At 49.7% G+C, this 14,517-nt stretch overlaps 1 protein-coding gene across 1 annotated transcript in view; it reads right to left on the bottom strand.

The window, feature by feature from the left end:
• Positions 1–14,517, bottom strand: part of dnase1 (deoxyribonuclease I) — a 54,606-nt gene that overhangs the window by 12,987 nt on the left and 27,102 nt on the right. The window contains exon 3 of the mRNA XM_072481289.1: positions 11,390–11,478. Coding sequence (XP_072337390.1) covers positions 11,390–11,478 — 89 coding nt within the window. The remainder of the gene's footprint in view (positions 1–11,389; positions 11,479–14,517) is intronic.

Genomic DNA, 14,517 nt, shown 5'->3' with positions numbered 1-14,517 from the left:
TGGCATCTACATTTAGGAGGGAAATAGGTCTATAGGACCTGCATTGTAGCGGGTCCTTTTCCTTCTTTAAGAGAAGCGATATCGTTGCTTCAGACATAGTTGGGGGCAGTTGTCACCTTTCCTTTGCCTCATTAAAGGTCCTCGTCAATACCGGGGCGAGCAAGTCCACATATTTTCTATAGAATTCGACTGGGAATCCATCCGGTCCCGGGGCCTTTCCCGTCTGCATGCTCCTAATTCCTTTCACCACTTCTTCTACCTCGATCTGTGCTCCCAGTCCCACCCTTTCCTGCTCTTCCACCTTGGGAAATTCCAGCCGATCCAAGAAGCCCATCATTCTCTCCCTCCCATCCGGGGGTTGAGTTTCATATAATTTTTTATAACATGTCTTGAACACTCCATTCACTCTCTCCGCTCCCCTCTCCATCCCTCCTTCCTCATCCCTCACTCCCCCTATTTCCCTCGCTGCTCCCCTTTCCCTCAATTGGTGTGCCAGCAACCTGCTCGCCTTCTCCCCATATTCGTACTGTACACCCTGTGCCTTCCTCCATTGTGCCTCTGCAGTGCCCGTAGTCAGCAAGTCAAATTCTACATGTAGCCTTTGCCTTTCCCTGTACAGTCTCTCCTCCGGTGCTTCCGCATATTGTCTGTCCACCCTCAAAGGTTCTTGCAGCAACCGCTCCCGTTCCTTACTCTCCTGCTTCCCTTTATGTGCCCTTATTGATATCAGCTCCCCTCTAACCACCGCCTTCAGCGCCTCCCAGACCACTCCCACCTGGACCTCCCCATTATCATTGAGTTCCAAGTACTTTTCAATGCACCCCCTCACCCTTAGACACACCCCCTCATCTGCCATTAGTCCCATGTCCATTCTCCAGGGTGGGCGCCCTCCTGGTTCCTCCCCTATCTCCAAGTCTACCCAGTGTGGAGCGTGATCCGAAATGGCTATAGCCGTATATTCCGTTCCCCTCACCTTCGGGATCAACGCCCTTCCCAGCACAAAAAAGTCTATTCGCGAGTAGACTTTATGGGCATAGGAGAAAAACGAGAACTCCTTACTCCTAGGTCTGCTAAATCGCCACGGGTCTACACCTCCCATCTGCTCCATAAAATCTTTAAGTATCTTGGCTGCTGCTGGCCTCCTTCCAGTCCTGGACTTTGACCTATCCAGCCCTGGTTCCAACACCGTATTAAAATCTCCCCCCATTATCAGCTTTCCCATCTCTAGGTCCGGAATGCGTCCTAGCATCCGCCTCATAAAATTGGCATCATCCCAGTTCGGGGCATATACGTTTACCAAAACCACCGTCTCCCCCTGTAGTTTGCCACTCACCATCACGTATCTGCCCCCGTTATCCGCCACTATAGTCTTTGCCTCGAACATTACCCGCTTCCCCACTAATATAGCCACCCCCCTGTTTTTCGCATCTAGCCCCGAATGGAGCACCTGCCCCGCCCATCCTTTGCGTAGCCTAACCTGGTCTATCAGTTTCAGGTGCGTTTCCTGTAACATAACCACATCTGCCTTAAGTTTCTTAAGGTGTGCGAGTACCCGTGCCCTCTTTATCGGCCCGTTCAGCCCTCTCACGTTCCACGTGATCAGCCGGGTTGGGGGGCTTCCTACCCCCCCCCCTTGTCGATTAGCCATCCCCTTTTTCCAGCTCCTCACCCGGTTCCCACGCAGCTGTATCTCCCCCAGGCGGTGCCCCCCCGCCCATCCCCTCCCATACCAGCTCCCCCCTCTCCCCAGCAGCAGCAACCCAGTAATTCCCCCCTCCCCCCCCCCGCTAGATCCCCCGCTAGCGTAATTACTCCCCCCATGTTGCTCCCAGAAGTCAGCAAACTCTGGCCGACCTCGGCTTCCCCCCGTGACCTCGGCTCGCACCGTGCGACGCCCCCTCCTTCCTGCTTCTTTATTCCCGCCATGATTATCATAGCGCGGGAACCAAGCCCCGCGCTTCTCCCTTGGCCCCGCCCCCAATGGCCAACGCCCCATCTCCTCCACCTCCCCTCCTCCCCCCATCACCACCTGAGGAAGAGAGAAAAGTTACCACATCGCAGGATTAGTACATAAAACTCCTCTTTCCCCCCTTTTTAACCCCCCTCTTCGCCCCCCACATTCGCCCCACCACTTTGTTCAAATGTTCTTTTTAATAACCCGCTCATTCCAGTTTTTCTTCCACAATAAAAGTCCACGCTTCATCCGCCGTCTCAAAGTAGTGGTGCCTCCCTCGATATGTGACCCACAGTCTTGCCGGTTGCAGCATTCCAAATTTTATCTTCTTTTTATGAAGCACCGCCTTGGCCCGATTAAAGCTCGCCCTCCTTCTCGCCACCTCCGCACTCCAGTCTTGATAAACGCGGATCACCGCGTTCTCCCATTTACTGCTCCGAGTTTTCTTTGCCTATCTAAGGACCATTTCTCTATCCTTAAAACGGAGGAATCTCACCACTATGGCTCTGGGAATTTCTCCTGCTCTCGGTCCTCGCGCCATCACTCGGTATGCTCCCTCCACCTCCAATGGACCCGCCGGGGCCTCCGCTCCCATTAACGAGTGCAGCATCGTGCTCACATATGCCCCGACGTCCGCTCCCTCCGCACCTTCAGGAAGACCAAGAATCCTCAGGTTATTCCTCCTTGCGTTGTTCTCCAGTGCCTCCAACCTTTCCACACATCGTTTCTGATGTGCCTCATGCGTCTCCGTCTTCACCACCAGGCCCTGTATGTCGTCCTCATTCTTGGCTGCCTTTGCCTTCACGACCCGAAGCTCCCGCTCCTGGGTCTTTTGTTCCTCCTTTAGCCCTTCGATCGCCTGTAGTATCGGGGCCAACAGCTCTTTCTTCATTTCCTTTTTGAGCTCTTCCACACAACATTTCAAGAACTCTTGTTGTTCAGGGCCCCATGTTAAACTGCCACCTTCCGATGCCATCTTGGTTTTTGCTTGCCTTTCTTGCCGCTGTTCTAAAGGATCCACTGCAATCCGGCCACTTTCTCCTCCTTTTTTCATCCGTATCCAGGGGGGATTCCCTTCTGGTTTACCGCATAGTGTTTTTAGCCGTCAAAATTGCCGTTGGGGCTCCTATCAAGAGCCCAAAAGTCAGTTTCACCGGGAGCTGCCGAAACGTGCGACTCAGCTGGTCATCGCCGCACCCGGAAGCCGCTTGCTTCTCTTCACTTGACAACAGCTCCTCCACAAACCACCTTCAAGTTAGGGTGAGCACATGGACGTATGCAAATATCCCGTGCAACAGCCAATCTGCAGTTCTGCTCTACTGCCCTCTGCTGGATGCTTGTCTTCACTTGACAACAGCGCCTCCACAAACCACCTTCAAGTTAGGGTGAGCACACGGACGTATTCAAAATTCCCCCGCAACAGCCTATCAGCAGCTCTGCTCCACTGCCCTCTGCTGGATGCTTGTCTTCACTTGACAACAGCTCCTCCACAAACCACCTTCAAGTTAGGGTGAGCACACGGACGTATGCGGATTTCCCCCGCAATGGCCAATCAGCAGCTCCTCTCCACTGCCCTCTGCTAGATGCTTGTCTTCTCTTGACAACAGCTCCTCCACAAACCACCTTCAAGTTAGGGTGAGCACACGGATGTTTGCAAATTTCCCCCGCTGCAGCCAATCAGCAGCTCCGCTCCACTACCCTCTGCTGGATGCTTGTCTTTACTTGACAACAGCTCCTCCACAAACCACCTTCAAGTTAGGGTGAGCACACGGACGTATGCAGATTTCCCCCGCAATGGCCAATCAGCAGCTCCGCTCTACTGCCCTCTGCTGGATGCTTGTCTTCACTTGACAACCGCTCCTCTACAAACCACCTTCAAGTTAAGGTGAGCACACGGATGTATGCCAATTTCCCCCGCAACAGCCTATCAGCAGCTCTGCTCCACTGCCCTCTGCTGGATGCTTGTCTTCACTTGACAACAGCTCCTCCACAAACCACCTTCAAGTTAGGGTGAGCACACGGACGTATGCAGATTTCCCCCGCAATGGCCAATCAGCAGCTCCGCTCTACTGCCCTCTGCTGGATGCTTGTCTTCACATGACAACAGCTCCTTCACAAACCACCTTCATGTTAGGGTGAGCACACGGACGTATGCAAATTACCCCCACAACAGCCAATCAGCAGCTCCTCTCCACTGCCCTCTGCTAGATGCTTGTCTTCACTTGACAACAGCTCCTCCACAAACCACCTTCAAATTATGGTGAGGACACGGATGTATGCAAATTTCCCCCGCTGCAGCCAATCAGCAGCTCCTCTCCACTTCCCTCTGCTGGATGCTTGTCTTCACTTGACAACAGCTCCTCCACAAACCACCTTCACGTTAAGGTGAGCACACGGATGTATGCCAATTTCCCCCCAACAGCCAATCAGCAGCTCCGCTCAACTGCCCTCTGCTGGATGCTTGTCTTCACTTGACAACAGCTCCTCCACAAACCACCTTCAAGTTAGGGTGAGCACACGGACGTATTCAAAATTCCCCCGCAACAGCCTATCAGCAGCTCTGCTCCACTGCCCTCTGCTGGATGCTTGTCTTCACTTGACAACAGCTCTTCCACAAACCACCTTCAAGTTAGGGTGCGCATAGGGACGTATGCAGATTTCCCCCACAACAGCCAATCAGCAGCTACGCTCTACTGCCCTCAGCTGGATGCCTGTCGTCACTTGACAACAGCACCTCCACAAATCACCTTCAAGTTAGGGTGAGCACACGGACGTATACAAGTTTCCCCCGCAACAGGCAATCAGCAGCTCCGCTCTACTGCCCTCTGCTGGATGCTTGTCTTCACTTCAACAGCTAGGGTCTCTTGCTGAGGTACACCTTCAAGTTAGGGTGAGCACACAGACGTATGCAAATTTCCCCTCAACAGGCAATCAGCAGCTCCGCTCTACTGCCCTCTGCTGGATGCTTGTCTTCACTTTAACAGCTGGGGTCTCTTGCTGAGGTACACCTTCAAGTTAGGGTGAGCACACGGACGTATGTATATTTCCCCCGCAACTGACCATAAACAGCTCCTCCACTCTACTGCCCTCTGCTGGGTGCTTGTCTTCACTTGAACAGCTAGGGACTCTTGCTGAGGTACACCTTCAAGTTAGGATGAGCACACGGACATATGTAAATTTCCCCCGCAACATCCAATGAGCAGATCCGCTCTACTGCCTTCTGCTGAATGCTTGACTTCACTTGAACAGCTAAGGTCTCTTGCTGAGGTACACCTTCAAGTTAGGGTGAGCGCACGGACATATGCAGATTTCCCCCCGCAACAGCAAATCAGCAGCTCTGCTCTACTGCCCTCTGCTGGATGCTTGCCTTCACTTGAACAGCTAGGGTCTCTTGCTGAGGTACACCTTCAAGTTAGGGTGAGCACACGGACGTATGTAAATTTCCCCCACAACAGCAAATCAGCAGCTCCACTCGACTGCCCTCTGCTGGATGCTTGCCTTCACTTGAACAGCTAGGGTCTCTTGCTGAGCTACACCTTCAAGTTAGGGTGAGCACACAGACGTATGCAAATTTCCCCCCAAGCTTTTTTTTTATTCAAAAAAATATACTTTATTCATAAAATTTATCATAAGCATTACAGAGCATTTCGAATTGTCTTGACTGTACATTTCCTTCAGAGCTACACATTGCCTTGACTTTCTTCCATTCAATTTTGATATTATTATACACATATCACTCTTTACATTACAATTCCTTCTTAAATATTTACATTGTCATGTTTGTTTTATACATTGGAGTGTTGGTGGCCCAGACCGAGGGGGGTAACACTGTTACCCGCCCCTCGGTGTACATTTGCTGGAAAGACCTTACACAGTGGTCTTTCCCCATTGCGCATTGGCGGCAGCTTCCCCAAGCTTGAGTGCGTCCCTCAGCACATAGTCCTGGACTTTGGAATGTGCCAGTCTGCAACACTCGGTCGAGGACAATTCTTTGCACTGGAAGATCAGCAGGTTTTGGGCAGACCAAAGAGCGTCTTTTACCGAGTTGATGACCTTCCAGCAGCAGTTGATATTTGTCTCGGTGTGTGTCCCTGGAAACAGTCCGTAGAGCACAGAGTCCTGTGTCACAGATCTGTTCGGGATAAACCTTGACAAATGCCACTGCATCTCTCTCCAGACCTTCTTTGCAAAGGCACATTCCACAAGGAGGTGTGTGACCGTCGAATTTCCCCCACAGCCACTCCGTGGACAGCGTGCATTGGCGCAGAGCCTTTGGGTGTGCATGAAGAATCTGACAGGGAGGGCCCTTCTCACCACCAGCCAAGCTAGGTCTTGGTGCTTGTTTGAAAGTTCTGGTGATGAGGCGTTCTGCCAGATGACTCTGGCAGTCTGCTCAGGGAACCATCCAACGTCCTCCACGGTCTCCTTTTCCCTGAGGGCCTCGAGGGCATTACGTGCTGACCACTGCTTCATTGCCTTGTGGTCAAAGGTGTTTTTCTTCAAAAACTTTTCCACGAAGGACAGGTGGTACGGTACGGTCCAACTACTTGTATCGTTCCACGGCAATGAGGCCAGGCCCATCCTTCGTAACACCGGGGACAGGTAGAACCTCAGTATGTAGTGACACTTGGTGTTTGCATACTGGGGGTCCACGCACAGCTTGATGCAGCTGGACACAAAGGTGGCCAACAGGATGAGGGAGGCGTTGGGTACGTTCCGCCCTCCCTTCTCCAGAGGTTTGTACATGGCGTCCCTTTGGACACGGTCGATCTTGGATCTCCAGATGAATTTGAAGATGGCTCGGGTGACTGCCGCGGCGTAGGGTCGGGTTATGGGCCAGACCTGCGCCACGTGCAGTAGCACCGAGAGTACCTCACACCTGATGACCAGGGTTTTGCCCGCAATGGAGAGCGAGTGTTACTCCCACCAGCCCAGTTTCTGCCTTGCCTTTGCTATGCGCTCCTCCCAGGTTTTGGTGCACGCCCCAGCAGCTCCGAACCATATCCCCAGCACCTTCAGGTAATCTGGCCTGACAGTGAAGGGGACAAAGGACCGGTCGGCCCAGTTCCCAAAGAACATGGCCTCGCTCTTGTCACGGTTTATCTTGGCTCCCGAGGCCAGTTCAAACTGGTCGCAGGTGGTCAAGAGCCTGCGTACAGATGCAGGATCCGAGCAGAAGACGGCAATGTCGTCCATGTACAGGGAGGCCTTGACTTGCGTGCCTCCACTGCCTGGGATCGTCACTCCTCTTATACCCGGATCCTTCCTGATGGACTCGGCAAAAGGTTCTATGCAGCACACAAAAAGGGCAGAGGAGAGAGGGCAGCCCTGCCTAACTCCGGATTTGATCTGGAACTTTTCTGATTCCCACCCATTGATTGAGACTGCGCTATAGATGTTTGTGTAGAGCAGTTTGATCCAATTGCGAATTCCCTCCCCAAACGCCATTTTGGAGAGCACATCCATCATGTAGGTGTGCGATATTCTGTCAAAAGCCTTCTCCTGGTCAAGGCTGATGAGGCAGGTGTCCACCCTCCTCTCCTGCACGTAGGCGATCGTATCCCTGAGTAGCGCGAGGCTATCAGAGATCTTCCTGCCGGGTACAGCACAGATCTGGTCAGGGTGGATCACCGACTCCAGAGCAGACCTGACCCGATTGGCAATGACCTTGGCTAGAATTTTGTAATCCATATTCAACAGTGAAATGGGTCGCCAATTTCAAATTTCTTCCCTTTCCCCCTTCTGCTTGTAGATGAGGGTGATGATGCCTTTCCTCATGGACTCTGACATGCTGCCTTCCAGAAGCATACTCTCGTACACTTCCAGCAGGTCTGGGCCCATCCAGTCCCATAGAGCCAAATACAACGCAACTGGTAAGCCGTCGCTTCCGGGAGTTTTACTCGTCTCAAAGGACTTGACGGCCTTTGTCAGCTCATCCAGAGTTAGTGGTTTGTCCAGGTTTTCCAGCTCGCTGTCGCCTATGACCTCCGTGATAGTCGACAGGAAGGTCTGGGAAACAGTGCTATCTGTTGGCTTCAGGTCATACAGTCCGGCATAAAAGGATTGGCTGATCCTCAGGATGTCAGACTGCGATGACTTTACAGAGCCATCTTCTTCCTTCAGGCTGCTGATCACAGAGGTCTCTCTGTGCACCTTTTGGAAGAAGAAGCGTGAGCACTTTTCGCCCTGCTCCACGGAGCGGACTCTGGAATGGAAGATAACCTTGGAGGCCTCTGAGGTGTAGAGCGAGGCTTGCTGGCTCTTCACCTCTTGGAGATCCTCCTTGACATCCACCCCCATCGACTGCAGCTGGAGCAAATTCTGCATACTTTTCTGGAGCCTGGACATGACCCCTCGTCTCTCTCTCTCACCTTTTGAACGCCCTTGAGGATGAAAAACCTCTTGATATTTCCCTTGATTGCTTCCCACCAGAGATGTGGGGCCTCAAAGAGGGGTTTCACAGTTCTCCAACCCTTGTAATCCCTCCTGAGTTCCTCGAGGTTCTCAGGGGTCAGCAGTTTTACATTTAGCTTCCATGTCCCCCTGCCTACCCCCTGGTCTTCCTGCAGGTGGCAGTCGGCCAGTAGGAGGCAGTGGTCAGAGAAGAACACCGGCCTTACGTCGGTGGACCTGACCGTGAAAGCTCGGGACACAAAGAAGAAGTCTATCCTGGAGCGGACGGACCCGTCTGGCCGTGACCATGTGTATCTACGCTGCGCTCCGTCTGCAGGGTTGCTGCAGACGTCGAGCAGCTTGGCGTCTTTTACCGTTTCCATCAGGAGTCTGGACGTAGCGTCTAGTTTGCTGTCGGCTCTGCCTGATCGTCCAGCCGCATCGAATTTCCCACACAACAGCCAAACAGCCAATCAGCAGCTCCGCTCTACTGCCCTCTGCTGGATGTTTGTCTTCACTTGAACAGCTAGGGTCTCTTGCTGAGCTACACCTTCAAGTCAGGGTGAGCACACGGACGTATGTAAATTTCTTCCGCAACAGCCAATCAGCAGCTCCGCTCTACTGCCCTCTGCTGGGTGCTTGTCTTTCCTTGAATAGCTACGGTCTCTTGCTGAGGTACACCTTCAAGTTAGGGTGAGCACACGGACGTATGCAAATTTCCCCCGCAACAGCCAATCAGCAGCTCCACTCTACTGCCCTCTGCTGGTTGCTTGTCTTCACTTGAACAGCTTCTCAGAAGGGAAGTTGTGTTTATTTTTTTCCATTCACACTCACTCCATCGCTATCTCTGGTAACAATCTGAGGCTGAACCAGATTGCTAGTAACCTTGGTCTCATATTTGACCACACGAATAGCTTCCAATCACATATCCACACCACAGCTCTGTTCACCATTTTCAACCTCCATTTCAATTGTTTAGCTCCAATCCTGTCCCTGCTGAGATACAGGTGAAAGTCTCACCCATACTTTTGTTGAGACTTGACTATTCAAAACACTACTAGTTGTTCTCCATAAACCTGAGGTAATTCAAAATGTTACTGCCCATGTTCTAACACGCACAACGTCCTGTTTACCCATCACAAATGTATTCGCTGAACCGCATTGGCTCTTGGTAAAGCAGCATCACTCCATAGCATCACCAATCCCATCTCTATAGCTTCCTCCAGCCCCAGAACCATTCGAGGTATCTACACTCGCCTAATTCAGGCCTAAAGAACATCCTTGTTTTTAATCACTCCCCCACTGGTGACCATTAGTTCAACTGCCTAGGCCTTAATCTCTGGAATTTACTCTCTTAACCTAGCCACCTCTTTTCCTCTTATAAGATGCACCTTAAATGTTATCTGCCCTAATGTCTCCTTACGTGGCTAGATGTCAAATTTTGTTTGATTGTGCTCTTGTGAAACATCTGGGGACATTTTATGAGGTTATTTATGCTATAAAAATATTTGTTGTTAAGATAGACAGTCAATTCTCCAGGGCCAGGTGGTTTCCGTGTCAGAGTGGTAGAACGTGAAGGGGGGATTCAGAGATCTTATTAATGATTTTCCAAACTCTCCAGATTTAAAAAATGGTGCCTATGAATTGCAAAATTGCAAATATCACTCCACTATTTCAGAACAGAGGGAGAAACCAGGTGAGTACACACCTGCCAGTGTAACATCATTTGTGGGGAATTTATTATTCATTGTTTATTAATTATTAGAGTCCATCACCAGTGAATAAACACTAGTTCAAGTATCACTTGATCAAAGAGAATCAGCATGCATTTGTGAAAGGTAGGTCATATCTACCTAATCTAGTTAATACTTTTGCACAAGACATTACTAACAAAAATGACAATGCACTGTATTGGTGGTAATCCTGTAGATCAGCAATTGGCTTGGAGGTAAGAGACAGAGACTAAGGATAAAATATTTGTCCCCTTATTGTTGGGATGCAACAAGTTACATTTCCCGAGAATTTGTACTGGAACCTCAGCTTTGCACCATTTATATTGATAAATGAATGGACAGTTCCCAGATGACTGTGTTAGGAAGCAAAATTAAGTTGAATAATTCGAACCATACATGTTTTCAGCAGTGAAGGGGGCCATTTTCCCCACCTATTCAATGCCAGTTCTTGGCTAGCACAACTCTAATCAAATCCCACTGCCTAGCCCTCTTCTGACAATCCTGTATCAACTTCTTCTAATTGTTATCTGCCGTTTCTTAAAAGATGCAATTGTCTCCGCCTCAACTGTTCTATGTGGGTGAAATTCTGTGCACCAGCAACTCTCTGCAGAAAGAAGTTTCCTTAACCTCTCCTCATTCTGAATGGCAACGTCGAATTGATGAACTGACATCACTGACTCCCAACCAGAGAAAATGGAATTGCGCTATTCAACCTATCAAAACCCTTGATCATTTTTAAAACCTCTATTGAATCCTTTTAACATCCTGATGACTATAGGCCGTATACTCATATCCACAGCATATCAGTATAGCCTTGTATCATTCAAGGCATGGGCGAATAGTGAGTATCAATCAGTTATAACCAAAATGCCCGTCTGCCAACACCTGTGTCATTTCATCGTCAAACTTCACGGCAAACCTTATTAATTGCTCGGGAAATATTAGTTTGGTACTTCTAATGCTGCGTGTATTGATACCACAGTATTACTAAGGTTTTAGCAGTAATCAAATGATTAATAACTTGAGGCAACGTAAGTTTCTGTTGAACCTTAAGCAGCCTTTCATTGGGTCTGGACTTGTCTAATATTTACAGGCAGTGTGTTGTGGATTGTGTTATAGGAATATTGCAACTGGTATTGACCATGCAGTCCTTCCAGCTTGTTCCAACAACCAACAGGTCGTGCCTGACTTGTACTTCAACTCCAGGAAAATAAAATTCAAGATTTGTTTCTATCAGCTCTGCCCAGGATCGTTAGTACTATATAACTGAAAACATTCACAAATGTGGCGATGTACTAAATGATCATACCTCTGCAGTTTATTCATTAGGATCTTTACAGCACTCATGTCAGCATCACGGACTTCCTGTATCAGGATAATATCATACCGTTCAATAAGCTGCAAAGAAGTAAAAGGTAAAAAATGTATTTATTGAAATGGAGCAAGAAGAGTTGTATGACTCATACATACATTTTAAAGTAGAAATAAACCTATTTTCCTTTTTTTTTTAAAAACAGAACAAAATGACCAATAATAACGGAATGAGAGACAATGGTTTGGATCTTCCTTTAAAGGATTCTACCCTTCTCTGGCTCCTCATTTTATCACTTGCTGGAAAGTCCTCCAAAATTGCACCCCCCCCCCCCCCCCCCTCCCACCCCCACCCCCACCACGGAAACAAAATGTTCATTCTTGTTTTAGAATTGCAGAGATGAGATTAAAATGATATACGACCTGAACACAAGCTGAATCCCCTATTCCTTGCTCTTCCTGATCAGCAACAGAAAAGGAATTGTTTTAAAAACCCCAACTGTTGTTTGTTAAGATCTTATTAATAAACTTTCAGAGGAGACTTCCGGTGACGGCAGGCGCGAGGCGGCCGCACAATGGAAGGCTTCCGTTCGGGAACGGCATTTTCGGGGCTTTAAGCCCGGTCCACAGAGGCGGCAAAAGCATGGAGAAGGCACAGAGGTGGCAGAGTGAAGGCACAGTGAAGAAAAATGTCGAGGGTGAGCAAAAGAACGTCCGTAAGTGAAACAGCTGAAGGTCCATCGGAGAGTGGAAAGGTCACCACTGGGTCACCAAGGAAAATGGAGGCTGGAGCACCAGGGGAGGCCGCATTGCTTACGGCTGAAGAAACAACTAAGGTGATGGCTGCTAAATTCGAAAGGCAGTTTACAAAATACATGGAGACAATGAGGGAGGAGATGAGAGAGGTTTTGAGTGCGCTGGTGGAGGAGGCGATTTCCCCGGTGACGAAGGCGGTGGCGAGCGCAGTGGCGGAGTTGCGAGAGCAAGGGGAGGCGCTGAAGGAAGTGGAGGAGACGTTATTGCAGCACGGTGATCAACTTGCCTCGATGGGGGAAGAGATGCGGAAGGTGATGGACATTAACAAGGATCTGCGAGGAAAAATGGAAGACCTAGAAAACAGATCCAGGCAACAGAATTTGAGGATTGTGGGGCTGCCGGAAGCAGTTGAAGGACCGAGGCCGACTGAGTATTTTGCCGCAATACTGGCGAAACTATTGGGGGAGGGGGAGGATCCCTTCCGATATGAACTGGATCGGGCTCATCGGTCGTGGAGGCCTGTACCAAAGGCGAGTGAGCCGCCAAGGGTAGTGACTCTGTGCTTCCGTAGGTACAGTGTGAAGGAGAAGGTCCTGAGCTGGGCCAAGCAGAAGCGGGTGGTGCAGTGGACTGGAGCTGGCATATGTGTTTACCAGGACTTTACGGTGGAGCTGGCGAGGAGGCGGGCTGCCTTAAACCGGGTGAAGAGGGCACTGTACATCAGCAAGGTGCAGTGCGGCATTGTATATCCAGCAAAGCTGAGGGTGACTTACAAGCTCAGGGACTTTTATTTTGGAACGGCGGAAGCAGCGGAGGAATTTGCGAAGGCAGAAGGACTGTGGCAGAACTGAGAAATTGAGAAAAGGCCATGTGCCGATGTAATCTCAGGACTGTATTTTCTTCTTTTTTGTTTCACTGCGTGCGGGTGTATGGGCTAAAGGAGCCAATGTTGTATATATTTGGACAAGGTAAGTGATGGGACTGTCACCCGAAATGAGGGCTCTTTGGGGTGTAGGTGGATATGTGGGGTTTGTGTGCTAAAAGGGGATTTCTGGGCTTTCCTGGGGCCAGGCAAGGGGGAAAGGGACCCAGGCGGGGGCCTCCACGCTGGCCGGTTTAAGCCGGCCAGTGAACGGGAGTGAGGTGGGGGGAGGGGCTGCAGCGATCGGAGCCTGGCAGAACATGGTCCGAGGGGTCTAGCCGGGGTGGAACGTTGGGGGGAAGGAACCGAGGTTGGGGGAGGAGTTTTACAAGAGGCAGTGGACGGGAGGAGTTGGAGACTGGGGGGGGGTACAACTCTTGGGTATCATGTACGGTACTCTTTCAGAGGTTGGAGGGTGTTGAGTGTAGGGGGGGAGAGGGGGAGTGGACTCTGTAGGTCAATGATGATCACGGGCGGTCCCGGACTCCTTTTTCTTTTTCTCCTTTTTTTTTTGTTTCCACTGTGGGAGGGTTTGTTTTACTGGATGCATATATTGATAGGTGGGCCGTTGTTTGGGGTGGTGGGAGGATGGGATCGTTGGTATTGTTAAGCGGATTGATTTTGTATTTGTTACCGTTTACTGTTTGGGGGTGGGGTGTAAATTTTGAAGGAAAATGTGAAATTGGAGAATAACAACATTTAAAAAAAAAAACTTTCAGAGACAGGTGAGGCAGATTTCCATCAGGGAATTGAAATGACCGGGTAAGAATTAACTCATCTGCTGAACGGCACTGTCTTAAAGGTGAAGCAGTCACACTCTGGCAGACCATCTGTACAAAATGGGGTTTGCTGCAATAGTGACATCAATTGGTTCAGTATTGCAGTTGGCGGAAAGTAACTGCTGGGGAGCTCAATCTTCAGCTGCGAACTGTGAACCGAAGTTTACTGTGCTGCACCCAGGTTCTGAAGCAGCTTAAAACTTGTTGGCCAAGGAACATTTCAAATAAAGCAATATTGGTGAAAAGTTCTGATCTTCTGCTCAACTCCACATTCCAAAGTAAACATAAAGAATGACTGAGCCAATTAAGAAATTAACATAAAATTACATTTTCGGACAAAGTGCAAGATCTGATGATTGTTTGAAGGTTGGATTGTAATTTACGGTTTATTGATAATGCAAAGTAATTTTTTTCATGAGGAAAGTTGCATGAACCAGTAATTTGAATGAAGTGACGTTGAATTAAGTGGAGTAGGTGCCCTCTTTGATCATGGTTTCAAAATCCTGAGGTTGAGTTCCAGGGCATTGTTTTCTCAGTCTTTGGGTAGTGTGGTTGGAAGCGTTGCTGCTGGGACAATAGCGGGGGAACCATATCGAGATAAGTTCATAAGTTTAGAAGATATAGGAGTAGAATTAGGCCAGTCGGCCCATTGAGTCTGCTCCGGCATTC

This window comes from Scyliorhinus torazame, chromosome 17, assembly GCF_047496885.1.
Source record: "Scyliorhinus torazame isolate Kashiwa2021f chromosome 17, sScyTor2.1, whole genome shotgun sequence".
Lineage (NCBI taxonomy): Eukaryota > Metazoa > Chordata > Chondrichthyes > Carcharhiniformes > Scyliorhinidae > Scyliorhinus > Scyliorhinus torazame.
This window is presented reverse-complemented; position numbering and strand designations above follow the sequence as displayed.